This window comes from Diuraphis noxia, unplaced genomic scaffold (assembly GCF_037042655.1).
Source record: "Diuraphis noxia isolate RWA-SAM2 unplaced genomic scaffold, SU_Dnox_SAM2 contig0005, whole genome shotgun sequence".
Lineage (NCBI taxonomy): Eukaryota > Metazoa > Arthropoda > Insecta > Hemiptera > Aphididae > Diuraphis > Diuraphis noxia.
Genome location: NW_028301715.1, coordinates 15,220,102 through 15,248,015, shown reverse-complemented (window position 1 = coordinate 15,248,015; position 27,914 = coordinate 15,220,102). Strand labels below are relative to the sequence as shown.

General features: G+C 29.7%; 4 protein-coding genes across 5 annotated transcripts; 2 read left to right on the top strand and 2 right to left on the bottom strand.

The window, feature by feature from the left end:
- Positions 1-90: 90 nt before the first annotated feature.
- Tnks (tankyrase) lies at positions 91-8,179 on the top strand. The gene is made up of 20 exons (XM_015510223.2): positions 91-1,172; positions 1,938-2,162; positions 2,241-2,368; positions 2,443-2,630; positions 2,696-2,949; positions 3,016-3,137; positions 3,201-3,402; positions 3,477-3,617; positions 3,693-3,819; positions 3,904-4,002; positions 4,068-4,233; positions 4,296-4,515; positions 4,600-4,832; positions 4,923-5,278; positions 5,358-5,518; positions 6,027-6,196; positions 6,258-6,441; positions 6,502-6,610; positions 6,672-6,828; positions 6,894-8,179. Exons 1-20 carry the CDS (start codon positions 980-982, stop codon positions 6,957-6,959), a joined length of 3,501 nt encoding a protein of 1,166 aa, XP_015365709.1. The 5' UTR covers positions 91-979; the 3' UTR covers positions 6,960-8,179.
- A 2,280-nt stretch (positions 8,180-10,459) lies between these two features.
- On the bottom strand, positions 10,460-18,174 carry LOC107163006 (WD repeat-containing protein 11-like). Of its 2 annotated transcripts, XM_015510214.2 has the most exons (23): positions 17,724-18,163; positions 17,453-17,564; positions 17,196-17,340; positions 16,962-17,135; positions 16,707-16,899; positions 16,444-16,612; positions 16,241-16,379; positions 16,056-16,175; positions 15,847-15,986; positions 15,556-15,779; positions 15,302-15,475; positions 15,133-15,241; positions 15,012-15,072; positions 14,792-14,913; positions 14,506-14,730; positions 14,196-14,373; positions 13,254-13,376; positions 12,947-13,170; positions 11,982-12,148; positions 11,820-11,917; positions 11,589-11,758; positions 11,061-11,193; positions 10,460-10,960 (listed from the first exon to the last, which is right to left on the bottom strand). In XM_015510214.2, exons 1-23 carry the CDS (start codon positions 17,843-17,845, stop codon positions 10,857-10,859), a joined length of 3,426 nt encoding a protein of 1,141 aa, XP_015365700.1. In that variant the 5' UTR covers positions 17,846-18,163; the 3' UTR covers positions 10,460-10,856. The 2 variants fall into 2 exon arrangements, 1 of the variants encoding a protein (XP_015365700.1); XR_016192044.1 differs by lacking the exons at positions 10,460-10,960; positions 11,061-11,193; positions 11,982-12,148 and having other exon boundaries at positions 17,724-18,174.
- Positions 18,175-18,947: 773 nt separating this feature from the next.
- Stt3B (catalytic subunit 3B of the oligosaccharyltransferase complex) lies at positions 18,948-24,159 on the top strand. Its single transcript, XM_015510215.2, has 12 exons — positions 18,948-19,372; positions 19,486-19,704; positions 20,224-20,401; positions 20,558-20,623; positions 21,303-21,673; positions 21,776-21,954; positions 22,025-22,239; positions 22,529-22,749; positions 22,868-23,213; positions 23,283-23,396; positions 23,460-23,675; positions 23,794-24,159. The coding sequence occupies exons 1-12, from the start codon at positions 19,230-19,232 to the stop codon at positions 23,887-23,889; spliced, it is 2,364 nt and encodes a 787-aa protein (XP_015365701.1). The 5' UTR covers positions 18,948-19,229; the 3' UTR covers positions 23,890-24,159.
- Positions 24,160-25,728: 1,569 nt separating this feature from the next.
- Ype (yippee zinc finger protein) lies at positions 25,729-27,772 on the bottom strand. Its single transcript, XM_015510217.2, has 3 exons — positions 27,447-27,772; positions 27,134-27,318; positions 25,729-26,377 (listed from the first exon to the last, which is right to left on the bottom strand). Exons 2-3 carry the CDS (start codon positions 27,292-27,294, stop codon positions 26,188-26,190), a joined length of 351 nt encoding a protein of 116 aa, XP_015365703.1. The 5' UTR covers positions 27,295-27,318; positions 27,447-27,772; the 3' UTR covers positions 25,729-26,187.
- Positions 27,773-27,914: the final 142 nt, after the last annotated feature.

The window sequence follows — 27,914 nt, the reverse complement described above, 5'->3', positions numbered from 1 at the left end:
TACAAACGTTATAGCCTTATAGCAGCAGCAGCAGCTGAGCTGTAGTGAGCCTGCTGTGCTGTACTCGACGGTCGACAGTCGTTCATCCACCCACCCATGCAAATCAACATCAACATTAGTAGGCTATCATACGCATGACGGTCGTCGACCAACCATAGGGTTCGTGTACAATAATCTATCATGCGCACAACGACACTGTTTACGGTTTATCTACACTGTTGCTACGTCTTGTCGTGCGCCTGTGCGCCTCGTCCTGGCTTGACGTCCTGTCGGTACTTTGGTAGGAACTAGTTGTGCGCGGGTCGGGGAATAACAGTACGACACTGGTGGTCACCGTCACCCGTTCCTCTCCGCACCATCAAGACACTTCTATTCCTCGGCGTACGGTGGAGAGAAGAGAAAGACCAGATCACTCTATAGTACGGTGTACAACTAGTCTAGCACAGAGCTGCTGCAGCCGCGGCGGCGGTTAGTAATAGTCGAGTTGCATATGTTTGTGTGTGTGTATAAGTATGTAATAAAGAAAAAGAAAGGAAGAAAATCGTTCTCTCACCTCTCGGCCGATACGATATATTATGGTCGTACCCGTACGAGTCTGAGTGCGCTGCTCGGCGCTCGCCGCGGATCCTTGTACTGTCGGGGTTCTTATGATTTTCGTCTCATCACGAGAGAACGACTATTTTCCTGACTTTTCGTCCTGCTTGTCACCACCGCTTTGGCTGTCCGCTCAAATATGATTTTGAGCTCCCGAATCGCGTACCGACGTGCTGCACGCCAATCCGTCAACCGAGGAGACGATATACCTGGTCATCTACGTCTGTCGTCAAACTCGAAATAGCCGTTTGACTTGACTCTTCTGACCGTGTTGTGAACAATGTTACCTGCTGTCGTATACGATGCGGTTGATTCATTTTGTGTCCGACAATAGCAATCATTTTGCATTCTGACACCATACCAACAGTAGAAGCTCCTTAACATCATGATGCGTACCAAACGGCACGAATCCGAACAGCCAATCATATATGCTCTGCTTCAAGAGGACCCACTGCGAGAGCTGTTTGAAGCCTGCAAGTCAGGTGACTTGAACAAAGTCAGGCGTCAAATAAATGCTGAGACAGTCAACGCTAGAGATACAACCGGCAGGAAAAGTACTCCTCTGCACTTCGCCGCAGGTAAATAAATCAATGACATGCTGTTCTGAAATAGATGGTACCTACCTATGCTAAATAGTGAATAGGTGTAATACCTAAGTTTTTTATTTTAATGGTTACCTACCTCTGTACAAAAACACCAATATTTTTATACCATTACCATTTAAAATAGTATTTATGGATATTCATTATCTTTACTAGGTCCCTACCTACCTACCTACCCATTTACTTAAATTATTATAAAATTGAATTGATCAAGTAGGTATACTATGTGTGAGCAATTACATTTGGTATATATTTATTTAACGAAAACCTTGTTTTTATTGTAAGTTCCTATTTTTTAAATTATTCGACAAGTATAAAATAATTAGGTAGGTATCAAAACCAATTATAGTGAGCTACCTAGCTATGTACTGTGTTTTATTGTCATGAATAAAAACAATGACAATATTGAACAGCTGATAGAAATGATTTTTAGAGAGGGAGTTAGGTAGATTTTACACTACCTAGGCATAGGTATTGGGTGCCTATTATTTATTAAAACTTAATGAATTAAAATGTAACTAAAAAAAAATAAGAATGAAATTCTTTTTAGTATATTTTGATTTGTATTCAAATGTATTTAGGTTTAATTACCTACCTTAAATAGGTAAATATTGTATACTCAAGTCCACTAAATATGAAAATATGAAAAATAGAAAGTAATTATATAATACAATGTTGTTGTGTAATAAATAAAGTCGATATGAAGTTAAGTAAAGTTTGTAAAAATTTATATCATTTCAGGATTTGGCCGTCGCGATATAGTTGAACTATTGTTAGCTGCTGGAGCATCTATTCAAGCTCACGATGATGGTGGACTTCATCCATTACATAATGCCTGCTCATTTGGACATGAAGATGTGGTGGGTTTATTACTAGAAGCTGGAGCCGATCCAAACACTAGAGACAATTGGAATTATACGCCTCTTCATGAAGCAGCTGTCAAAGGAAAAATTGAAATATGTATAGGTAAATTTCAAATGGAATATTTTATAAATTACCAGTATTTATTATTTAGTATTTACCATAAAAACACGTATTGTATAGCTTTATTACAACATGGAGCAGATCCGACCATTCGAAATTCAGAAAATAAATCACCTATTGATTTAGCCAATGTTAGTGGAGTACCTGGTATCAGCGAAGTGTTAGTGGGAGAATGGCGAAAAGATGAAGTACGAAATAAAAACAATTAGAATTAGGTACATTATATTAGTAATTTAATTATTTTACTCTAAAATGTTTATAGATTCTTGAATCTAGTCGATCTGGAGATGATGCTAAATTAGCATCACTTTTAACACCTCTAAATGTTAACTGTCATGCAAGTGATGGACGTAAATCCACACCTTTGCATTTAGCTGCTGGTTTTAATCGTATCCGGTGTGTTCAATTACTTCTTAGACATGGTGCTGATGTCCATGCAAAAGATAAAGGGTATAAATGATTTTGAAAATTGTTTAATTTTAATATAAATTTATAACATTATATTTTAATTCTAGCGGTCTTGTTCCACTACATAATGCTTGTTCATATGGGCACATAGAAGTGACAGAAATGCTCATAAAGCATGGGGCTTGTGTTAATGCTATGGATTTATGGCAATTTACCCCTTTGCATGAAGCAGCGTCTAAGTCACGTGTAGAAGTTTGTTCCTTATTACTAAGCAAGGGTGCTGATCCAACATTACTAAATTGTCATTCCAAGTCAGCTATCGATTTAGCATCCACACGAGAGTTACAAGAAAAATTATCTTGTTAGAAAAAACAATGACATTTTTTAAATAGAACAAATATTTATAATATATTATTTTTTTATGCAGATGAATTTAAAGGTTATTGTTTATTGGAATCATGTCGTGTAGCTGATGTATCAAAAGTTAAAAAACTTTTAAGTTCAGATATTGCTAAATTTAAACACCACATAACTGGAGATACCGCTTTTGTAAGTTGTGATCACATGTGTCCTGTACATAATACTTTATTATATTTGGGTTTACATTTTTAGCATATTGTAGCTGCGTCATTGGGTTCAAAGCGCAAGCAAGTTATTGAACTTTTATCTCGTAAAGGCGCACAAATTAATGAACCTAATAAAGATTTATTGACCCCTTTACACATAGCTGCAGACTATGGCCATTTTGATGTTATGGAAACATTTATCAGACTTGGTGCACGAGTTAATGCTACTGATGGACTTGGACAAACAGGTAAATATTATTTAATCAGTTAACTTGTTATAAAAATTACTTTAATTTAATTACAATATAATTATTATTCTCAGCTTTACATCGATGTGCAAGAAATGATTGCTTACAAGGCTGTAAAATTCTTTTATCCTACAATATCGATACAAACATCACATCAATGCAAGGATTTAAAGCAATTGATATGGCTACCGATAATATTAAAAAAATATTACAAGGTAATTTACATCACACATCATATAAACTTGATATAATTTTATTTAATCTTTATAACACAATTTTACATATTACAGAGCCTCCTGTGGTTTTAGATTTAGAATCTGAACTTTTAGAAGCTTCTAAGGCAGGCGAGTTAGAAAAAGTTCAGAGAGTATTAATTGCTTATCCTCATATTGTGAACTGCAGAGATTTAGATGGACGGTAATAATTTAGTACTTACTAATAATTAACACAAATTTAATGTAAAAAAAATTAATTGTTACTATTAACTTTTGTATATAATAGACATTCCACTCCACTTCACTTTGCTGCTGGATACAATCGTGTCGCAGTTTGCCAATATCTTCTTTCACATGGTGCTGATGTTCATGCCAAAGATAAAGGGTATGTATACTTGAAGTTAAATAATTTTATAATCAAAAACTACATAATTTATCATATTTGTATAGTGGTCTTGTTCCTTTGCACAATGCCTGTTCATATGGCCATTTCGAAGTTACCGATATGTTAATTCAACATGGTGCCAATGTAAATGTTTCTGACTTATGGAAATTTACTCCACTTCATGAAGCTGCAGCTAAAGGAAAATATGAAATTGTGCGATTATTACTGCAGGTACTTATTGTTTGTTTATTATCTAAGAAAAGTTACTTAATATTTGTTTAAAATAAATTTAGCATGGTGCTGATGATACAAAAAAAAATCGTGATGGACACACTCCTTTAGGACTAGTAAGAGATAATGACAATGAAGTTGCTGATTTGTTAAGAGGTAATGCAGCATTATTGGATGCTGCTAAAAAAGGCATTCTAGCACGAGTTCAGAGACTTCTTACTTCAGAAAACATAAACTGTCGAGATACCCAAGGAAGAAATTCCACCCCGTTACATTTAGCTGGTAAAATTATATTATTTTTATTGGGTTTTTTCAAATTTTATGCTCAAATTCATAATAATATTTTATTATTCAATCATTTTTAAGCTGGTTACAATAACTTGGAAGTAGCCGAATTCCTCCTAGAACAAGGAGCAGATGTTAATGCCCAAGATAAGGGTGGCTTAATTCCTTTACATAATGCTTCTTCGTATGGCCACTTAGATCTTGCTGCTCTTTTAATCAAACATCATACTACTGTGAATGCTACTGATAACTGGGGTTTTACCCCGTTACACGAAGCTGCTCAAAAAGGTCGTACACAACTTAGTGCACTTCTTGTAAGTTTTAATCAAATTTTTGTTGTATAAAACCGATTTATTTAATATTAATCATTTACTTAATTTTATATACATAATGTAATACTCAAGTTGGCTCATGGCGCTGATCCTTTTCTGCGCAACCAAGAAGGACAAACTCCTCTTGAATTAGCTACTGCTGAAGACGTGAGATCGTTATTAACAGATGCTATGGCTTCACACCCTAGTGCTAATTCATTAGATAGCAATTCATCAAATTATGTCCCTACGCCACCCCAGTTGTCCCCAGAAGAAACAGCTACAGTTGTTATGCCATCTGGAGCTTCAGTTGCATTACCTAGTCCTGGTGGAACCAGTAGATCCTTCACATTAGGTTCACAAGGTGATGGATCAGTTAATGGATATGAAAGTGCTCACCCTCATCCAAATTGTATAACATTGTCAACTGTACAAGGTTTCCTTGCTAGGTAACATTAATATGAAATTATTTAATATAATATAGTATAATAAACACACTCATACATACATTTTATTTTAACTATATAGTTTATGCTTGGAACATTTAAATGAAATATTTGAGAGAGAACAAATTACTTTGGACATATTGGCAGAAATGGAACATGAAGACTTAAAACAAATTGGAATTACAGCATATGGTTATCGGCACAAACTAATAAAAGGAATGGAAAAATTAGTATCTAAACATGGTAATTATTGTATTATTTGGAATAGTATATTATCTTTTCTTATAAAAGTTGTTACAGTTATTGTCAAATTTGCATGGCGGTGGCAACACTTTTCAGTAGGTATAATTTAAACTAGTCGCGACTTGCCTCACTAAGTTTTTTATCATAAATGCATTAAATTATTTATATTTTGTTTTGAAAGTTTGACAAAATATTTATTTTGAAATTAATAATTTAAAATCAGTTCTTAAATGTTTTGTGACACTTTGTTGTCTGTTAATATATTTAATATAATAACATATGTTATTATATCAAATACATTAACATTTGGACATCCAAATACGGAGAACCCTTGGTTGTCCATTATATCCTGCCACAGCCATGTCAATCAATTTGACAACAACTGAACTGTATTTTTTTAATATTCATAATAATTCTCTTTTTATCTAACTGTACAAATGTTATTAAATTGACTTTTATGGGAAATAGCTTATCTTAAAAATAAAAATACGACCAATTTAAATTATAGGTGGTGTTTGTTCTGGTTTATCGGGTGGAATGCCATGCACTCTTTTGATTGATCTATTGCCTGAAGATAAAGAGTTTATTACTGTTGAACAAGAATTACAAAGCACTATACGAGAACATCGTGATAATGGACAGTCTGGTGGAATATTTAATAGATATAATATAGTTAGAGTAAGTACATTAGTGTTTAGAGTATGTCAATAGGTATATACTGAAAACTGCATAATTTCAGATACAAAAAATTCAAAATCGTAAACTCTGGGATCGTTATATACATCGTAAACGAGAAGTGTCATTAGAAAATGGTAATCAAGCGAATGAGCGAATGCTTTTCCATGGATCACCTTTCATTAATGCAATTGTCCAAAAAGGATTTGATGAAAGGCATGCCTATATTGGTGGAATGTTTGGAGCTGGTAAATTTTAAATTACAATTTATTTATTGAAAAGGTTTATTTAAAAATAAAATGTTTCAGGTATATATTTTGCTGAAAACTCGTCCAAAAGCAATCAGTATGTGTATGGAATTGGTGGAGGAACAGGTTGTCCTTCACATAAAGATCGTTCATGTTATCAATGTTTGAGGTAAGTATTTGTTATTCTAAGTATGTATTTTTTATTAAAAATCAAATATGTTTTTTACTAGACATTTACTTATGTGTCGAGTGACCCTTGGAAAGTCCTTTGTTCAATACAATGCTATTAAAATAGCTCATGCACCACCTGGACATCATTCTGTTATGGGAACACCTAGTGTTGGTGGACTAAATTACTCAGAGTATGTTGTGTATCGAGGAGAGCAGGTAAATTAACATATTTAATGATAACTTATATTTATATGTGATTTAACCATGATGTATGTTTTTAGGCTTATCCTGAATATTTAATTGCTTACCAAATTGTAAACCCGTCTGAAACTTTGGAAAGTGGGTAACTCAGCTCTCTGCTCTAAGCAAATTTTTTTCTCAATTACGTTCCTCTTTTTCAATTGTTTAAAAATCTAGTATGTAATTTTTTTCGATCATAATTTTTTTTCTTATAATAATGATAAATCGTAATTTTATAAATGATTAAAAAATAATAATTATTTGTTCATTGTTATGATTTAAATTCATTATTATTCTTATAAATATATTTTAAACACTGCCACATTTAAGTTTCAATAAAACCTGGAACAGGAGCAGTCAAAAAACCTTTTAAAATCAGGGTGCAGTAGTATTGGAAATTTTGAGTTTAAGTCTGAAACTTAACTAAATGGTATTACAATTCTCTTATCTGGCTTTTATATAAAATAAACTCATTAAAAGACTATACGTCTATTATAGTTAAGTAAAATGAATAATATTTGAATTTAATCATACAGCAATACTATTAAGTATAAAAACTATCAACTTTATTATATAAAATCTATCATTTTTCGTTTCATTCTTTAAATGTGTATACAATTTATTACTAAGATATTGAATTGAACAGTTTTTGAAAGCTGTTATTATTTATATTACTTATAATATTTGGTTTGTGATGAGGTTTATTTATTGACTTACAATAGAACTATGAAATCCTAAAACAGTATTCTATAAATTAAAAATATTAAATTTTTACAAATTTAAAGTATAAAAACCATAAAATACATTTATTTTCATCAATATGAAAATAATTGAACATTTTTTGATGAAAATAAGTGCTCAAATTATAAATACAAATTGAACGTAAACATAATTTTAAAAAAAAATTGTCTTCAATATTATATGATGGTTAAAGTGTGTCAATGTTTATATTTTATTTACAAATAATCTAATTTTCGTATCATATCAATTTAAATATTAACAAATAAGTGTCAAATTATTTATTTATGTATAATTTTAATTAATTTGTATGGGCTTACTGCAATAGTTAAACTTACTTTTAATTTTATTGTCCTAGAATTTAGTATTAAAGTATAGTTATTATTTGAATATTTACTTTTATTTATAATAAAGTTGTAAGACTGTTCGTAAGGTTGGACAGAATATCTAACCGATTTCTGGTTAACAATATTCTCATCTGAAGTGTTATGTGATTTTTAGTTTTTAAAATATTATTAAGCTAATAATATGTTATCACTTACTATTATCAGATAGATAATAAATAAATTTCTTTTGTCTTTATGGTTAACATATGTTTTATTGTTTTGTATCTTTAGCTTTTCATATCCTCAAGTAGTTGGTTTTTTTATAGTGATAAAAGAGAATTGCTATACATAACTATTAAATGTAGTGACTACTTTTAACATATTCAGCCATTTCTTAAATCAATTTTCTTAGAATATTTTGATCCCAATTATTTTTAATTAGATTGTAAGTGTATAAGTGTATTGTTAATATTTTCTCTTAATACTCAAATAAGCAATACAATTAAGTTAAAAAACTTTTCATATTTTCACCCATGTTTAGAAAAAAAATGATCCAATTCTAATAAGACAAATAAATACAAATTTTTGATTAATACAATTATTTTTAACTTTCTATAAAACGTATTGAGGAAATAATTAAATAACTATTGGGAAAATCTGGGTTTGTTTTGTGGTCTGAGTTATTGGATATAGTACATTATTATGTAAAACTAACAGAAAAACCTGAAATGTGGATTTATTTTAACCATCAAGAAAAATGGAAATAATTGTTTTAATTTTTTTTAATCACTGAAAAAAGCATATTCGAATTTTATTTTTTAAATGATTACAACATGACGTACATTTACATAGCGCTTTATGTCAAACCATAACAATAAGCAAATGCTATATACTATTAATTGTACTGTTAATAATCAATAAATGTATAACTATAAGAAATTATTTTTGAATTTAACATTTTTGTTTGTATAACAGAGTTAGTCTTTTTGTTATTGCTTCTATAACTTCCTATCTGGGATCACCACACAATTTAAGATATATCTTAATAATCATGTTTCTTTGCCCTTCAAATTTAATCTGTAGTTGAGACATCAAGTTAATAAGGTAAAAATATCCATATAGATTAAAATTGTTAAACAGAGTGTCCCGCGAGGATTTACCCATTTCGATAACTCACGAAAAAATGGAAATATCAAAATTCTGATTTTATAATAAGATTCACAGGACTACACTTATTCCATATTTTAATTGATTTTAACATTTTGGTAAAAAATTTAAAAATATAATTTTTTATTTAAATTATTTCCAAAAGAATTAAAGATAGTCATTTTGTAGAGTTTATTTTTTTGAAAATATTAACGTTTCAAAATTTTATTTCCATTAATTTCCTGATTTTTGATATATTTTCAAGTTTTGAAGAAATAAAATATGATTATAAATTTATTACCATTAGGAATACGAAAAGTATTCAGCCGACCGTATGGAATGCGCGCGGCGCGTCACATGTTTGATAACAAAATTATGGTGTTAAATAATTCGCAATTTTTCTCGTAATTAAAAAAAATATTAAAAATCAGGAAATTAATGAAAATAAAATTTTGAAACGTCAATATTTTCAGAAGAATAAACTCTACATAATGGCTATCTTTAATTTTTTTGGAAATAGTTAAATATAAAAATATATTTTTTTAACTTTTTTACCAAAACATTAAAATAAATTAAAATACGAAACAATTGTAGTTCTTATCCCTGTGAATTTTATTACTAAACCAAAATTTCTATATCACCATTATTTTGGGAGATATCGCAATGGGTAAATCCTCACAGGACACCCAGTATAATAAACATTATATCATTATTGCCTATTTACTTTAAGAAATAAATAAAAATATCTTATATGACATTTTAACACAAGTAGATTTAAGTCATTATATTAGGAAGTTTTTTCAAAATTTTTTTAATTAATATGCTTCCTGTACCTCGATTTTCAAAGCATAATGGACATACCATATTTTAATAACTGGTAAAAAAAACTAAAACTTGTTATGAAAAACTTTGATATCCTAACAACTTCGGTGTTAGGATTTAAAATCAAAAAAAAATAGCTCTAATACATATAAAATAAAATAAATTAATTCAAATTGTATGTAAAAATGGTATATTGAGATCTTCTAAATGTTTCCATAGCCTAAAAATAACTTGGGGAAGGAGTATGCTCCACATGGACATTTTTTTTCCCGTATGACGCTATGTCCGGGAGTAGGCCTGAAGGCCTAGTTCGGACGCCTGTTTGGCAGAATTTCTATTGGGTCACCTGTAGGTTTCTGCCATGCCCCAGAGTGGGGGATGGCGGCACTTGTTCTCCGGACACCGTGACTTGCCCGGAGAAAAATGCCGCCCAATGGTCAAGGATCGAACCAGGTCCGGCTGAGCCACAGCCGACGCATTAGACCGCTCGGCCACCTCGTCATGGACATTAGTTACGGTCTAATACAACCTTTTTGTCATATTAGCATCTGAACTTTAGTTTTAAGTATTCAATATTGTTAACTAAAAACAAATATATTTATTGAAATAATACAATAAATTGTATAATCTTGATTAAAGGTTATTTTATTTAAACAAATACATATTCTCAGCAACAATGTAATAATTATCTGAAAACAATCACAATTTACAGGCACACCTCATAAGTAATGACACATCATTTACAATTAATGTTTAATCTTACAAAATTTCTAAAAAAAACATGTAGATGTGATTTATTGTTCAGTAAATAAAAACTGATTGTCTGATTATGGAAATTGGCGATATATTGTTGAAGGAATACGTATTTGTTGTTTATATTTTTAAACAACCGATATAATGTGGTAAAAAGCAAAATGTAGATAAAATTTTACAATAAATAAAAATTAAGTATCACAGTAGGTTTTTTTGTTCTCAAGTGTTATTTTCATTAAAAAGTTTGTCCACGACATCACCATCACCTCCATTAATGTACAATTCTCGTTTTAGTTTTTCACATACTTCTTTTTCTAAAATACGTATTAAATATATGAGTTAAGGATTGTTTAGTATTATATTAAATTAAGTTAGTAAAACAATTGTTCAAAATATTTGTAAAAATTATGTTAAAAAGGATATTATCAAGACCAATTTTGTTTTGATGACATGCTAAAACCAATAGTGTAGCTCTATAAACACGGTCACTATTGATTAAGATTTTCAATACATCATTAAACCTCTTTAATGACAGCAAAACCAAAACAGCTTGTTCCTACAAAAACAAGAATATAAAAATTATAATTCAAGATTCTAAGAAATTGTTTTTAAACAAATTTAATACAATCTAAAAATTTGCCTACTCAAATAGGTATGAAAAATTGTACTAGGATGATTGCATTATAGCATTGACATGGTTCATTTTCCTGGTGAGATGATATGGAATAATATTACCCCAGTTTTGACCAACAAATTTCTAAGATGTAACTTTCAGAAACAATGTAGTCTATTCAGAATAAAAGCGGTACCGTGCTGCGATTAAATGCTCTTCAATCAAGTGGGCGTACAAGGTAAAGTTTCAGAACAAAGCAACATCCATATTCAAAAAACAGCCACCCAGTACCATTTTATTTTTCTGAATAAGTTATGGTTTGTACTATTATGAAATACCTGATTTCTATTAGATAGTAAATGATCGGCCCAACTTTTTAAGACTGTATCAAAGTCATCTTTTGACAATGAACACTTTGCTAACCATACAGCTTGTTCCCATTGATTATATGATATAAGATAGCGACAAGCTTGAGATCCTTTGCCAATCATACATAACAGTTGAATACCTGAATGAAATAATGTTTTAAAATTTAAATTTCATAACCACAAATTAATTTAAAACTTCACCTTCATCAATTTTATTTTCTGCAATGAGATTAGCTGCTACCAGTTTAATTGTACTCTGATTAGCAGTATTGGAATCCACAGTAGCAATTAAACAAGCCCTATTAATAAAATATTATTTTAAAAGTTTAAAATATATATATTTATACATAAAAAAAAAATTACTTCAATGCGTCAGTATAATAGTTTGGATCATTCACATTGGTTGCTAAAAGCAAGTCTAATGCTCTAGTTTTTTCTCCGAGTAATATAAATTTATCAGCAACACGCCTCATATGCATATAGTCACCACTTTTCCATTCGTGTAACAAGACTTGTTCTAATTGCATTTTCTAAATATTCCCCGATTTTATTTTTTAATAATGTGAATATGAGATTACTCAAATATTATTATAAACACTAAAATTTAATGGTTTAAATAGGATAACAAATAGAGGGTTGCTCTTTTTAACCCTATAAAATATTTAGTAGCAAAGATATCAAGCATCTAAAAATTTGTGATTTTTTAAACAATAACAATAACGTTAGTCAGGGACGGACTGGCTAGGATGCTGGGATGCTACAGCATCCCTTGCCAAAAAATATATTTGATCTAATTAGTTTTTAATCTAATATGTGTACAATTTTGTTTGAATATTTGTTGTATCCTTGGTACCTATTTATGATTATTATGTATTTTCAATATTTTAATCTACATATTTTAAATTTTACCCTTCAAATTATGTAGCATTCCGTGCCCTTTTTACCAGTCCGCACCTGGTTACAATAAAAATCCAACTATCCGCACTAATTAATGTCAAATATGGTCTGGATACACAAATATCCAAATAGTTAACCAAACATTTTATAATATACATAATATATGCCATAAAAATACCAATGCTAGAGCGATAACAGATCAGCATTCAATAATAATTATATGGAATACATTTTAAATATTATAAACATAATACATACATTTTATTAAAATAGCCGATATCTATACAAGTTTTAAAAAGATTTATTTATTTTTTTATTTGTGTGTAATCGAAACTTTACTATACTATAATATAAATAAGAATGACTTATTTAACAATTTACTGTTTCTATTAATAATTTTAAAAATTAAATAAATACATCTTTCAACTTACTCGATATGTAGCACAGTCACATACAACATCGTAACAAGAATCTAAGGGAGGAACAACACTTGTAGCAAAATCATCATCCATCATGATGTAATGAAAAGCCACTGTCCAAAATTGGACTTCATTCTTAAGTCCAAGCGATTGACTCACTACTAAAGATCGTTCAGCTATTTTTGTACATGATTCTAATTCTGTCCATGGTAGAGAATAACAGGCATTTTTAATAACTTTAAAAAAATAAAAATATTAATTACAACTAAGTAGACCAGATTCAAAATTAATAATTTTATAGCAATTTATTTTTACTTACGAGATAATTCATAATTATTAAAACCAAGTTCTGTGCTATAAACTTTTTTACAAGTAGCTGAAAGCCAAAAATAAAACATCTTACATAAATCTCTGTCTAAAATTGTAGGAGCCCCCAGTAAATCTGAAAAAAAAATTATAAAATAACGTCCACGTTAAAAACACATAGTCACACATACATAAATATATAAGTAGGGTTTTTTATAAGCATGCTCACACCAATTTATTAAAATTCTTGTATTATCTTACAATATTTGTACTATTTGACTGAGTGTCTTGAACTTTTACTTTTAAAATGAAAATCTCTGCCCTTTTTAACTGTAAATTATTTAACAAAAGATTTTCTTTAAAGTTTTGATTTACCTAAATCAAAATTCTAATGATTAGTTTCTGAGTTATTAAAATGTTTATAATAAGGATAAAATAACACTTTAAAATGGTTAAGAAAATATATAAACTGTATTTAATATATGAAGTAGTGTTTATTAAACGATTATAGTAGTCAATATTTACTAATAATTCCAAATCCACTTACGCCTTCATATCTGCCTTACTCATTATTATAAACATATTATCTCTAGTTAAGTTAGGGTAGGTTAGTTCTGTAACTCAAAAACTACATATTTAAATTTTGATTCAAAAATATTATCTGCTGACCAATTAAAAAGTGAAAACAAGTTTGTATTGTTAATTGGTACAAAAATCAATAATGAAAAATATTGTCTTTAAGTGTATTTAAAAAATCCAAATTTGAATATACACATTTGTAATATAATACTAACCATATAAAGATATGGTGAGCATGCTTAAAAAATTACTCTGTATAAAATGTGTATTAAAAAAATATGATAGAATTACATTTAAATATGTCAAATCATCATAGTATATACTATATACTATATGTATAATTAATATTAATAACTAAGTAATAACAAGAGTTTACCATCAAATTCATAATTATATATTGAAGAGTAAGACTTTGTAAGCTTAAGGTCAAATACTCTAATAGAATGATCACTAAACATGATTACAGTGTGTTCAGCACTAGCCCAATCAGCATCGATAACTTGTAACTTTTTATCTGTCTTCATAGTGGAAATTATTTCGATTGATTGAGGTGACTAAAAAAACATACATTCTTGTAAGATCACCTTAATGATATTAATAGCCTTGGGTGTACTGTACTCTTTACTCCAATATTTTATACACTATTCAGATAATATGATCAATTATTATAATTCTAAAATACTTACCCCAAAAACATTGAAAATGTCAATGCCATCTGATGACAAGCATAAAAATCTAAAATTTCCAGCGCCAGGAGCAAACTTTATTTTTTTTACTTCCAAACGATTAATATGATGTTTTTGTTTGTCCATATGGTTACTTAAGTCCCACACAAACAAATTACCATCACTGTCTACTTGAAGTGCAATGTTTAACTTACATGTAAGGTATACAGGAGGTTTTAACAAAATCTGATGGAAAAATTAAAGAATAAATAAATCTTTTTTTTTAATAATGCATTCTCATACTTACTCCAGGCTCTATCATTGTACCAGGCTTCAAAAAACTATTTGAATCAATTAAGAAAGCATAAAGGTTACCGGCTACGTCAGAAATCAATAAATGTTCTGGATATTTTGATCCGATTTCGTTCTCTATTTATTATAATAATAACATAACATACATTTAATAAGTTTCCTCAAATTGTATAAGGTTTTAAATAAACAATATATAATAATACATATTAATATACCTTCAACTATAGTTGCCACACTATTTTTTTTTCCTTTAGACATGTTGCATTGAACCCATTCCTTATTAATCAAGAAAATGTTTAAAAACTTTCAATTTATTAATAATCTAAAAATATTTACCATGCAAACAGCCGGTGGAAATCTTTTTGACATTTTACTTAACAATGACATTGATTTTATATCCCAAATTTCAACTGGTCCATCTTTGATTCCAATCACAAAATACTGTCTGAATTTAAAATCAAACAATTATTTTATTTTATTTAGTGCTATTAAGACAAGTACTTACTTTAATGGAGATACTTTAACAAATACTACATATGGCTCATCTACTTTATTTATACGGACAGGTGTAGACTGACCACACTGAATATCAGTTACAATTACTTGACTCTTAGTATTTAATGTATATGAATAAAACGACCAAGAAATTATATATCGCTGACTGATCCATTCAATACCTCTAATATGATTTTTATAAATAATTTCATAATCAATTCAACAAATTAAAATATTTTGATTAGGTTGCAATTTATAGCTCACCTAACAGGATGAGAATGTACATGATATTCTTTCAGTATTAATCCTGTAGCTAAATTAAAAATTCCTATGTTCCCGGAATTTGTGCCAACAGCTAAAAGGGGTTTGTATTTAGCTCTTGTGGCTGATGTTAATGGTGGACAATATTTAATAACAGTTAATGAGGATTCAAGACTAGGAAGCATTCCTCGAGCATATAGTCGTACTTTTGGTATTAAGCCTTGACTCTGCAAATATAAATACTTGTATTAAAAATAAAATAAATAATTAGGAACATCAATCTATTTTAATTACATCATTGAACGATGGAAAAATGTTACTTAATGTCATTTTATGGAAGTCACGTCTTCCAAGGTAAAATGATATGTCATTGGCTGCTGTCATAATTTTCTCTAGTTCAAAAAACATAACTTTTCCCATACTTAATAGTATAGCTATATCAAAATAATAATAATAAAAAATTAATTTAATTTTGTTCAAGTATATTTTAAGTCAGTACAAACCACAATGTTTTTCAGTAATTGGACAAACTGCTAGACCAAGAACTTTAGAATTCTTTGTCTGCCTGATTATTTCACTTTGTATTCTATGTTCATACCACAAATATGTATCAGCAGAGGATTCTAGAATATAAGATAAAAAAAGATGATACACTATATATATAAATTATATACATGTGCAAAATCACCATTGCCAGCAACAGCTACAGGAGAAGCATCCATGGGTGACATCAAATAATTTGCTATAGGTTTACGTCTTAATTTCAATGACAAACTTCCAGTTTCTTGTAAACAATAAATAATATCACGTTGTCGACAAGAATACATCTGAAAATGTTGTAAATTCTATAGTAAAAATTAATACATTTTATGCATTTAAATATTATATTACCTGACAAAATGGAGAAAATGATCGATCAATGCTAATTACACCAACTGTCATACTAATATAAAGGTCAAGAATCAATATATCATGTTGATACATCAAAATTATATGATTTCGTAGTGAACGATGGTATGTAAATTGAATGCATTCAGAAACCGTCAATGAAGGATCCATTCTTAATATTATAAATATAAAAAAATATAAGATAAATGTGAATGATAAAATCATATTCCAAACAAGTAGCTCATAAATATATTTTTAGTTCTCACTTAGGTTGACTTTCTCCTAATACTAAACCCTTCATCAATCTTTTGAATCTAGTTCTCGGCCGCGTAGATTCTTCAGCTATAGTTGAATTCTCACCAGCTGCAGTATTTGATATGTAAAATTTACGCCCATTACCACTAAGTGCTGACTTGCAATCAAAATTGTCAAAAAATAATATACATTCTGGACACAAAACTAGAAAAAAATATAAAGTCTTAATATTTAAAATCAAAACGAATGGCTTCTAAAAAACTTACATGCAATTCTATTTAAATGAAAGGGGTCAAAAGCAAAACTGTTGATTGTATCGCTAAATGTTTTTTTCCATAGCCGAGTACCTTTACGTACATCTAATAGAGAAAATGTATAAGGAGAATGTAAGACTCCCAACAGCAAATCATTGTTTAATGAAGATGGTACCCACTCAAGTCCTGATGAATAAAACAATGTTAGACATCATGATTAATAATCACATTAAATAAATGTCTCACCATTCACCGGTTTTGCTTGCTCTGAGTCAATCCATGAGATGCATCGACCTCGGCATACATCCCATAATGCAATATCTCCTGCACAGTCTGCTGATACTAATTCAGATGATGCACCAGAAACAGAATCAAATGGAACCCATAAAAGCTAAAACATTGGTTTTATTTAAATAATTGTATTTTTACTAGTCATTGATTGAAAACTATTTTATCCTAAGGAGTAGTAATACATAGGTATTCAAAGTGTAATAAATATTAACCTTCTTAATTAAAGATTTGTGATCAGTAAAGCATTGGACTGGAATGACTTTAGCTGTATCAACAATTACAACTAGATTATTGGACCCATATGCTAATAGTCCATTTTCAGACCTAAAACAATAATTTCAGAATTATAACCTACATTTATTATTGAAATATCAAAGATTGTATCCAAACATCTTAAATTATGGTAAATTTGAACAAACTAAAAGATTCCATCCTAAACAAAGTTCTGAAGATGTCTAAAAACACTACTAAATTGAAGATTACCAATCAATTGCTCCTTTATTCAATATATGGCATTGGTTTGAAAATGTTCTAGGAGCTGTCATGTGAAGTCTAATAGATTGATCGGATCCCGTGGAATGTCTTTTGTCATTATTGGTCTCCATCGGAATAAAGAATGTATAATATAAAAATAAAATAATAAAATAAACTCAAAAACAGTAATAAAAAATAAAAATCTAAATCTAAAACAAACGAATATAATACAAAATTTAAAAATACTATATTTAGTATTAAACTTTTAAATTGAATTGTTTATTGTGGTTTATTATCTTATCGTATTAGGCTATCTCGTACGATATCCAACATCCAAATAGACGGCCTCAGCATTGCTGCATCGCCAGCATCAGTAGTTAGGCACAACGGTGATGCCGCAGCTGTGATGTATTTAATTTATCTTTTTGGGTTTCGATAATCACTTCAGCAGCAGCTGTTATCTTCTGATAAAAGTAGCAGATAAGCAAAATTAAAAAAAAATTTTGCGGAACCAGATAATAACAACACAATCATTGATTAAATATATAATATATATATATATGCTATTATATATTTAATCAATGACACAATGTTATAAATGTAAAATGAGGAATGACGTCCCAAAATTCAAATTACTCTATGACAGCCTGCGGTTCTCAAACTAAGTACTCAAAACGCTTCATGTGGGACATATTGTAGGTACTCAAAATGCAGTGCGATAGACACGACTGATGGTACGGTGGTGGTATAGAGTATTAATAAATTCATGTTTTTAATCATGTTACGAATCGAATATAATTTTAAGTTTTGTAAAAATATTTAATAGGTACCTATTAAATATCGGGTACTTATTAAAATTAAATTATTTATATATAATTAAATTAAATTACATAAATGTAATAAAATTAAATAAAAATACTTGGGTACTTTTAATCGCTCTATATTATGATTGATAAACATAATATTATAATATTGCACATTTTTAAAAAAATCTATTTTTAGTCATTTTCGGTACACGAGACGTCTTCATAATCTACGCGAGTGCCCGTGCCCCGTAGGCGAAACAAATTAGAATCTGTGATAAAAAGTCGTGTTAACATTCTCGGCGGTGATAACGCTATCGCAGGACGAGGCGGTTGCCAACTCATCCGGTGGATTTTTAACCTCAAATGGTGACGTCATGTTGCCGGCTTGTTAATGTTTACGGGTAAATAATAAATATAATTATACAATATTTATGTTCACAGTGGCACTCAGGGCACTCGACGACGTTTACAGTATACGTGTTCAAATTACCGTAGCCGAATAACAGCGATTTGAGGATAGGGCCAAAACTACTTCGTCCACCCGGTCTGCAACACAAACGTTGTAAATATTAGGATACAATAGTTCTTGATTATAAGACTATGGTGGACAGTTACCTGTAATCTTCGTTCAGCGTCGCGTCAAATTTTTTCTAGTGAACGATCGCCATTCATGTGAGTTAACTTCTATCCCGCAAACCCTGATGTTAATATGAAGACGTTGCTCACCAACCCAGCCGGATGGAAAAGCCTCATCACATTCGCCATCCTCTTCTTGGCATGGGTGTCCGGGTTCTCTGCCCGGCTGTTTGCCGTCATACGGTTCGAGAGCATCATTCACGAATTCGACCCATGGTAAGTACCGACAGCCACAAACTGTGTTATGGGCCAATATAATATGTGTACACACACATATAATATCTTGGTCAACAATTCTCGACGACGACAATATTTTGCATTTGTTACAGGTTCAACTACCGTGCAACAGCATACATGGTCGAACATGGTTTCTATAATTTCCTGAACTGGTTTGATGAGAGAGCATGGTATCCTCTTGGCAGGATTGTCGGTGGCACTGTCTACCCAGGACTGATGGTCACGTCTGGCGCCATACACCATGTCTTGCATGCGTTAAACATTCCCGTACATATCAGAGATATTTGCGTATTCCTGGCACCCATATTCAGGTAAAAGATACATACTATGTTTTATGCGCATTGTTGCTGTACCAAACTAATAATCATAGTATTATATGATATCCTTAAAATTTATATTTTTTTCAAAATGTATTTATTATTTTTACAGTATAAATAAATAAATAAAAGTATGTTATTTAATTTCATATTTTCATTTTAAAATAATATATTATATTTAAAGAAAATGATTTTATTTAAAATGGTAGTTGTACTTGTTTTTCCATACCTAGGTTCTTTGTATACACTGAACAGAACATTTAAGAATTAGTAGTGGAAAGTAATTCAAAGTGTATCTGATGAGACTGTCTAAACATAATATTTAAATCAATTTGAACTTTTTATTTTAAATGATTCAGCTCTAGATGTACTAAATAACCTGTAGACTATGGATTCTATGGAATTCTAAACTATTATTATTTATTATTAATTAATAATATCAATATTTCTCTCGTGTAAGCTATAATAATTAAGTAATATTATCTGTATTACTATTCATTTTGTATATTGTAGTGGTATGACAGCAATATCAACATATTTCCTGACCAAAGAACTTTGGTCCCCTGGTGCTGGATTGTTTGCATGTTGTTTTATTGCAATAGTACCTGGTTATATAAGTCGATCAGTAGCTGGAAGCTACGATAATGAAGGAATTGCTATATTTGCCCTTCAATTTACATATTATCTTTGGGTAAGTAATGATATTTTTTACAGCTTAAAATATTATTAGATACTTAAGTTATTTATCTTAAAAATGATTCATTTACTTTTACCTTAAAACATTGGTAGAAGATGCCCAAATTAATATGATTATAAAATTATTTAGTAATATAATTTTAATTTCCAGGTAAAATCTGTCAAAACTGGTTCGGTATTTTGGTCAGTGCTTACAGCTCTTTCTTATTTCTATATGGTGAGTAATGGTAATTAGTTAATTGGTTTAAAAGCATGATTTAGAAAACAGTCTAGACTCATTTTTGTAATGTCAAATATTAAGTTTAAGCATATTTTTTAAGTTGCTCTGAAAGTTCTTAAATACAAATTATATCCCATTTAAAAAATTTAAATTTTAAAACATTGATATTATTTTCTTATATATAACTACTATTTATGTGTAATTATTTTTCCTTACACATAAAAATAATATTGTTAGGTACACAAATTCATAAAATATAGCCAATACTAAAGTATAAATTATTTTTATTAATATAAAAACAAGCTAGGTACATTTTATTTTATTTTGTTCTTATTTATGTCATTTTTTTATGGCTTCCACATTATTTAATATTAATTTTGCTTAATCTATCCATCACTTCACAAAATCTAATTATTAGCTTTAAAAATTATATGATAAATTTGCATAACTTTTATTCATCAACTGATAATTCTTTCGTATAATAGATTGTAACAAATTAGATTTTTGTTGTACTTATAAATTTTTATCAGACTTCAAAATGTGCTAAAATTTTTGGTTTGAAATTAAAAAATGAGTACATACTTCAAATCTGTCTTTTTGTCCATAACATATTTTTAATAAAAAACAATTTTTACTGAAAATATAATTAATAACTACATTTTATTTATCAATTTAGGTATCAGCTTGGGGTGGATATGTATTCATTATTAATTTGATTCCTCTTCATGTTTTTTTACTGCTCATTATGGGCCGTTACTCATATCGTTTATTCACAAGTTACACTGTTTTCTACATACTTGGTTTGGTTTTGAGTATGCAAATTCCTTTTGTTGGTTTTCAACCAATTAGGACCAGTGAGCACATGGCAGCTTCAGGAGTATTTGCTTTGGTCATGGCTGCTGGCACATTTAATTACATTCAAACTCGTATCACCAAAGCTGAATTCAAATTTATTTTTATATTTGCGACACTAGTCACGTCTGGTATTGTACTATTGGGTGTCGTTGGTCTAACTTGGGCTGGACTCATTGCACCATGGAGTGGAAGGTATTTATTATTTTGTACAATCAAATAAAGTTATTGTCTAAAATATTCAATTAAATACTTAGAAATATTAACATATTTGCCAATGTTATTTGTTCTTTTTAGATTCTATTCCTTATGGGATACAACATATGCCAAGATACATATACCTATAATTGCATCAGTATCTGAGCATCAACCAACAACATGGTTTAGCTTTTTCTTTGATCTCCATATACTTGTTTGTATATTCCCTGCTGGATTATGGTATTGTATTCAAGAGTATAACGATGAACGACTTTTTGGTATGGATTCGTAATAAGATAATCCCCTATCAAAAGTCAAAATATTCATCCATTTCTTATGTTTATTTAGTGGTCTTATATGCCCTGAGTGCTGTGTACTTTGCGGGTGTTATGGTCAGATTGATGTTAACTTTGACACCAGCTGTGTGTATTCTCAGTGGTATTGCATTTTCCAAAATTTTTGAAAATTATTTAAAAGAAGATGGTCCAATAAATAGCAATGGAACAAAAACTGTTGAAGAAAAACAGCCTACTAAAGATAAGACACCTTCTAAATCATCACAAGTAAATACATTTATTTTATAAGTTTTATTATTTATATTTTCATACTATCTACATTATACTAAATATATTCTAGGTTATCCATCCAATATTTAAGACTCAAAATTTCTAAAACTTAAAATTTTAACTAAATTAATTTATATTTTGAATTTTTAGTATTTTAATATAACATGCACTTTTGCTGAATATTTTTTGTAGTTGTTAGGTACATAAAAACTTAACTATGAATAAAAAACTAATGAACCATTATTTTATAACACTAAATTTGACTCGTTTTTTTTTGTTAATTTAGTCTTCAAGCTCTGGCTCCGGAAAGAGTAAAAAGAAACCACCAACAATCGCTTCATTAAACAGTGATAATAGTAATGGAGAAGGTGTTGGATCAAACATTAGAAGTATTGTAACCATTTCTATGTTACTCGTTCTCATGATGTTTGTTGTTCACTGTACATGGGTCACCAGTAATGCATACTCTAGTCCTAGTATTGTATTAGCATCATTCAGTAATGATGGGTGAGATGTCTATATAATATTACATAGTTTTATCATTATCTGTCAATAACTTTTATTCATTAGGTCATTTTTTATCTAACATATCATTTCTGAAGTTTATTTATAATTTTTTGATTAGATCTCGGCAAATATTGGATGATTTCCGTGAAGCTTACTATTGGCTATCCCAAAACACTGACAATGATGCTCGTGTTATGTCTTGGTGGGATTATGGTTATCAGATAGCCGGAATGGCAAATCGCACAACATTAGTTGATAATAACACTTGGAATAATAGTCATATAGCGCTTGTTGGAAAAGCGATGTCTTCTACTGAGCCAAAAGCATATGAGATAATGACATCACTTGATGTTGATTATGTCCTTGTTATATTTGGAGGTGTAATTGGTTACTCGGGCGATGATATTAATAAATTTTTGTGGATGGTTCGGATCGCTGAAGGCGAACATCCTAAAGACATAAGGGTAAAATAAATATATAAAATTTTTTGGTTTTTTAGTATTGATTTTTAACTATAAAATTTGTTTATTTAGGAATCTGATTACTTTACTGAACGGGGTGAATTTAGAATTGACAGTCAGGGCTCACCAACCATGCTCAATTGTTTAATGTACAAACTTAGCTACTATAGATTTGGTGACTTGAAAGTATGCATAAATAATAACTACATTTGTATGTTAATTCAAAATAATTAACTATGTTGTTTACAGTTGGATTTTAGAACACCTGCTGGTTTTGATCGCACGCGTAATGCCGTTATAGGTAACCAAAATTTTGACCTCACCTATTTGGAAGAGGCATACACTACTGAACACTGGTTGGTCAGAATATACAGGGTAAAAAAACCAGACGAGTTTAATAGGCCACGTATACCGGTACTAGAGAGAAAAATCCGTAATCCTGGAGCATCTGCAATATCAAAAAAGGTACCTACAGACCTATATCTATATTTTTATATTTGTAAATGTGTATAAAATGTATGCATTTATAATGTGTAAAAATATTGCTACAAAATCTGTAAAAATATATAATTTTCTTTTTTAGTCTGCTCGCAAGAAAAAAGGCATTATTCAAGGCAAGCCAATAGTTGTGAAAGGTAAAAAACCTAAGCCAACTAATACATACACAAATGAAATATAATATTACCACTCAAAATGGGCGCCATATGTTGTTTATTAAATGTATAATTTATATTTTGTTTTTCTTTACACAAAATTATTGTTGTTTGCAATAGAAATGACAAAAACTTGAATGCATCTTTTTAATTATTACTAGGATGCACTTATTAAATATTATTAAGTTTATGGTCTATTTGTATAAAATATATTGATATATTGTTACATAGACCCTACTTAATTATAAATGTCCAGCACTGAACTAAAATAAAAATGATTATATTTGTTTTAAAAATATTTTTATTTTTATTTTTTGTTGTTTTTATATGGTTGTACAATTTTGTAAATTAAATTTCTAGCAAATAAAAACAAATTATAAAGGGGAAAATACAAATTTAAATAATAAATTGTTTTCAATAATATTTACTCTTTAATTAGCCTTCAGGTGAATTTCCTATTCAAATAAATCATAAACATTAAGCCAGATAACATGTCGTTAACATAGAAAATGTTCAAATTCTATTAAGTAATAGGTATGCGTAGTGGCATAATTATTATAGTATGTGTGAATTGTGTGGTAAGTCAATTTAATATACAAAGCCTTTGTACTCCACATCTCACATGTATACCACAGATGAAGTAGCTCATGTCGTCATTGTTAATGCAACAGCCATAACCTCATTGATTATGGATACCTACTTGGTTTTTGGTGTTTTAATAATATTTAAAAATAAAACAAATATAATATAATATTACCTTTATTTATTATTGCACAGAAGGAAGACACATTGTTTTTATAATTTTTTATCGATTCGTATTACAAATCTACATTTCTTGAATAGTTTTGGTACTGGTTTGACTGTCGACGGTGGCAGTTTAAGCCCAACATCAGGATAAATAGATACATCACTTCATTAATATTTTGGATGACCCTCGGTCGGTTGGCTGACATTAAGTTATATCGCCAATATTAGGGAGTTCTATCTGGTCGGAGGTGATGCTGTCGACATTTTTGATTTTGTGTGGAAGTGGTAGCTGTGAAACGATTCGACCATCTGGCGCACTGTTTAGAGTACACTGAACAGCCAGTTTACCTACCTTACTTAAACTGGGTGCTCGAACCGTTCCATAACTTGTTTGCTGACACAATGGTTCTTAGAAGGTCGGTCAACTCGGTGACAAAAGCTTTTCGCCTGCAGTGTCAAGAAATGAATCGCGCTGGAATATAGGACTGGTTGAACTGGATGACACATTGCAAACGTGGTTATAACGTACATTATCCCTAGGTAGGTATGTAATATGCGAATTCAGGGCTTGATATGAGCAATTTCCGCCCTAGCCCCTTTTAAATAATATCCCATCCCCTTCAAAAAACAATTTACTAGTATGAACTAATAAGTATATAGTTTTAATAAATTATTAGATCAGTTAAAATAATAAACAATTATAAATTACACAGGAAAGAATATTTCAGAATTTCTGATCGCTAATTTTTGATATTCATTGTTGTACCTAAAACTTAAAGTAAAATATAAAATTATAAAAATTATTTCAAAATAGTTTTAAACTTTTAACCAATATTAGGTACCAGTCAAACGGTTTCAATTAGAGAGACTCGATGTTTTTGGTTAAAACACCCAAATTTCTGCATCTAAATTCAATATAACGATTTAAAATTTACTTTTATTTGATGGCATTCAGAAAAATTAAAATCATACTCTGAAGACAACTTTTCCATTAATATGTATACCAGAATGAATTATAATACAGTAATACATTAAAACAGTATTTAAACTCAAAGTAATTATAAAGTATAAATATTTGGACGATTGATGGAGCTATTGAATAAATAAAATCATAAAACTATGAATTTGCTTTGTGACTGTGTCTCGCCGTAAGCCAAATCAATATTTTTATTATTCAATTATGTTAACAAAATGAAAATAAAACAAATAAATTAATAAATAATATACTTAACGCTATATAGGTAAACTATGTACCGGTATATAACATTTTTAAAATTATAAACATGCAATATAATTAGAAAAAATATGTACACATACACTTTAAATGTATTAATTAATTTAAGTTCAAAATTTAATAATTGGTGTATAAAATATTGAATAACATAACTACTACTGGTACTTTGTATGGAACATTAAAAATGTATATATATGTATATACATATATATATTTTTATTTTTGTTTATTAAATTTAAGTTATTAGGTACCTAGCCATTATATTTTTATATTACATATCAATATAATACAATTTGAGTGAAAAACAAAACAAATCTGTACAAATCAACATCTTGAAGCACGTTTATATTTCATGTTCAAGACCATCTCCTTCTGTAACCAATGCCCTTTCCAATATAACACGGCCTTCTTTATAGCGCTGATTTTCTTCCATGGCAAATTCATAAATCCATCCTAATTTGGTGTCACAATTTTTACAGGATACATCTCGTACAATATGACGACCAGTTAACATTACTCGATCTTGCACATCACTATAAAAAAAAAAAGTGTTACGATAATTTTTAGGTTATAACAATAACAGTGGTAAATGAGTAAAATATAAAACTAATTACAGTAATTACAAAATTTTGAAACACATTTTATTTTTACACTTTATTCAACGGCATCCATCTATTAACCACAACTCTGAGTACAATAATAATGAATAATAAAAAAAATTCTACTTTTAAACACTAAAAGAAAGTTTTTTAGATCATGAAATATAATATATAAATAATAATGTAATAATGTAGTATGTGCAGGGGATTCAAAGTATTCTATATGATAATAAATTGTACCATATTAATCAACAATCATTCCATCGTCTCAATAGTCCATAGTATAATTTTTAAACATCAAGACTTACTAAAAAAAATAAAATAAAATACTCAAATAAATTGCTTTTTGACTCCCAATTTGCCCTTAAGAAGTTGGGTGTACATTTTTTTACAAGAAATTAAAAACTTCAAAAAGAAATAAGTACTTGGGAGTGAAGAATTTCAAGAATTCATAAAAACTAAAAACTAATATTTTGTTAATACAAGTGCAGCTAAAAACAATGGTCAAGCATTATAATTTACAGATTAATCTTTTCAGTCATTTAGAAATAAATTTAATTTAATTAATTGTATTTATCTAGTTCATTTTCTGTTGTAAAATTATTATTTACGATAGGTATTAAAATAAAAACATTTTAAGAATATCATAACTTATCAAGCTGTTACATTGTTATATTAGTAACACCGTACCTATAATTGAGGTTTACAACTTTGTTGAATAGGAATGCCCGACCTGTTGCACCCGTGAACCTGGTACTAATCAACTCGTCGCGATTTGTCAGGTTAGTATCGCACGCAGCACACGCGTACAGTCGGTCACCGCCAACGTGATCGAGAAATATTCGACCCATTGGGATTTGTTTCGACTCGTTGGCCTATAAAAAACGCCAAACAATTAGGGATATGATGTTCAGCCGTTCGTCTGCTTAATAAACTATGCCTTAGTCATTAGGTTACCAATCGCAGGGTTTATGTCTTAAAGATCAATGTCAAAGTATCTTACCCCTACTGGTCGGTGAAAATTCGATCCAGTGTATTCGATGTGCAATAGAACAGTGGGTGTTCGTGATCGTTCCACCGACCCGTGATTGAAAGTAAACACAAAAAAAACCTTTATTTTTATCGATGGAGTTTATTCGAGTAACATGAAACAATCGCACAGTAATGTATGTGAACGAACAATTCTCGGCAATCGGTACAGTGTTGAATAATACGATCGAGAAGACCAAACCACCAAACACGGGAGCGAAAAAAATTAAGTACATAAATATTACTCTGTGTCTTTTCGCTACAATTTACGTCTTTTTGTGTTTACTTTTTGATCTCGGCGCATTATCAACTATTGGCGACCAGCATCAGCTGTTTTCCAAAACAATAACAACAAAAGACGGAACAACAACTACACCATGAACGTGAACTAAACGATACAGAACGTGTAGAAAACCGCATGTCACAGCTGCAGCAGCTGACT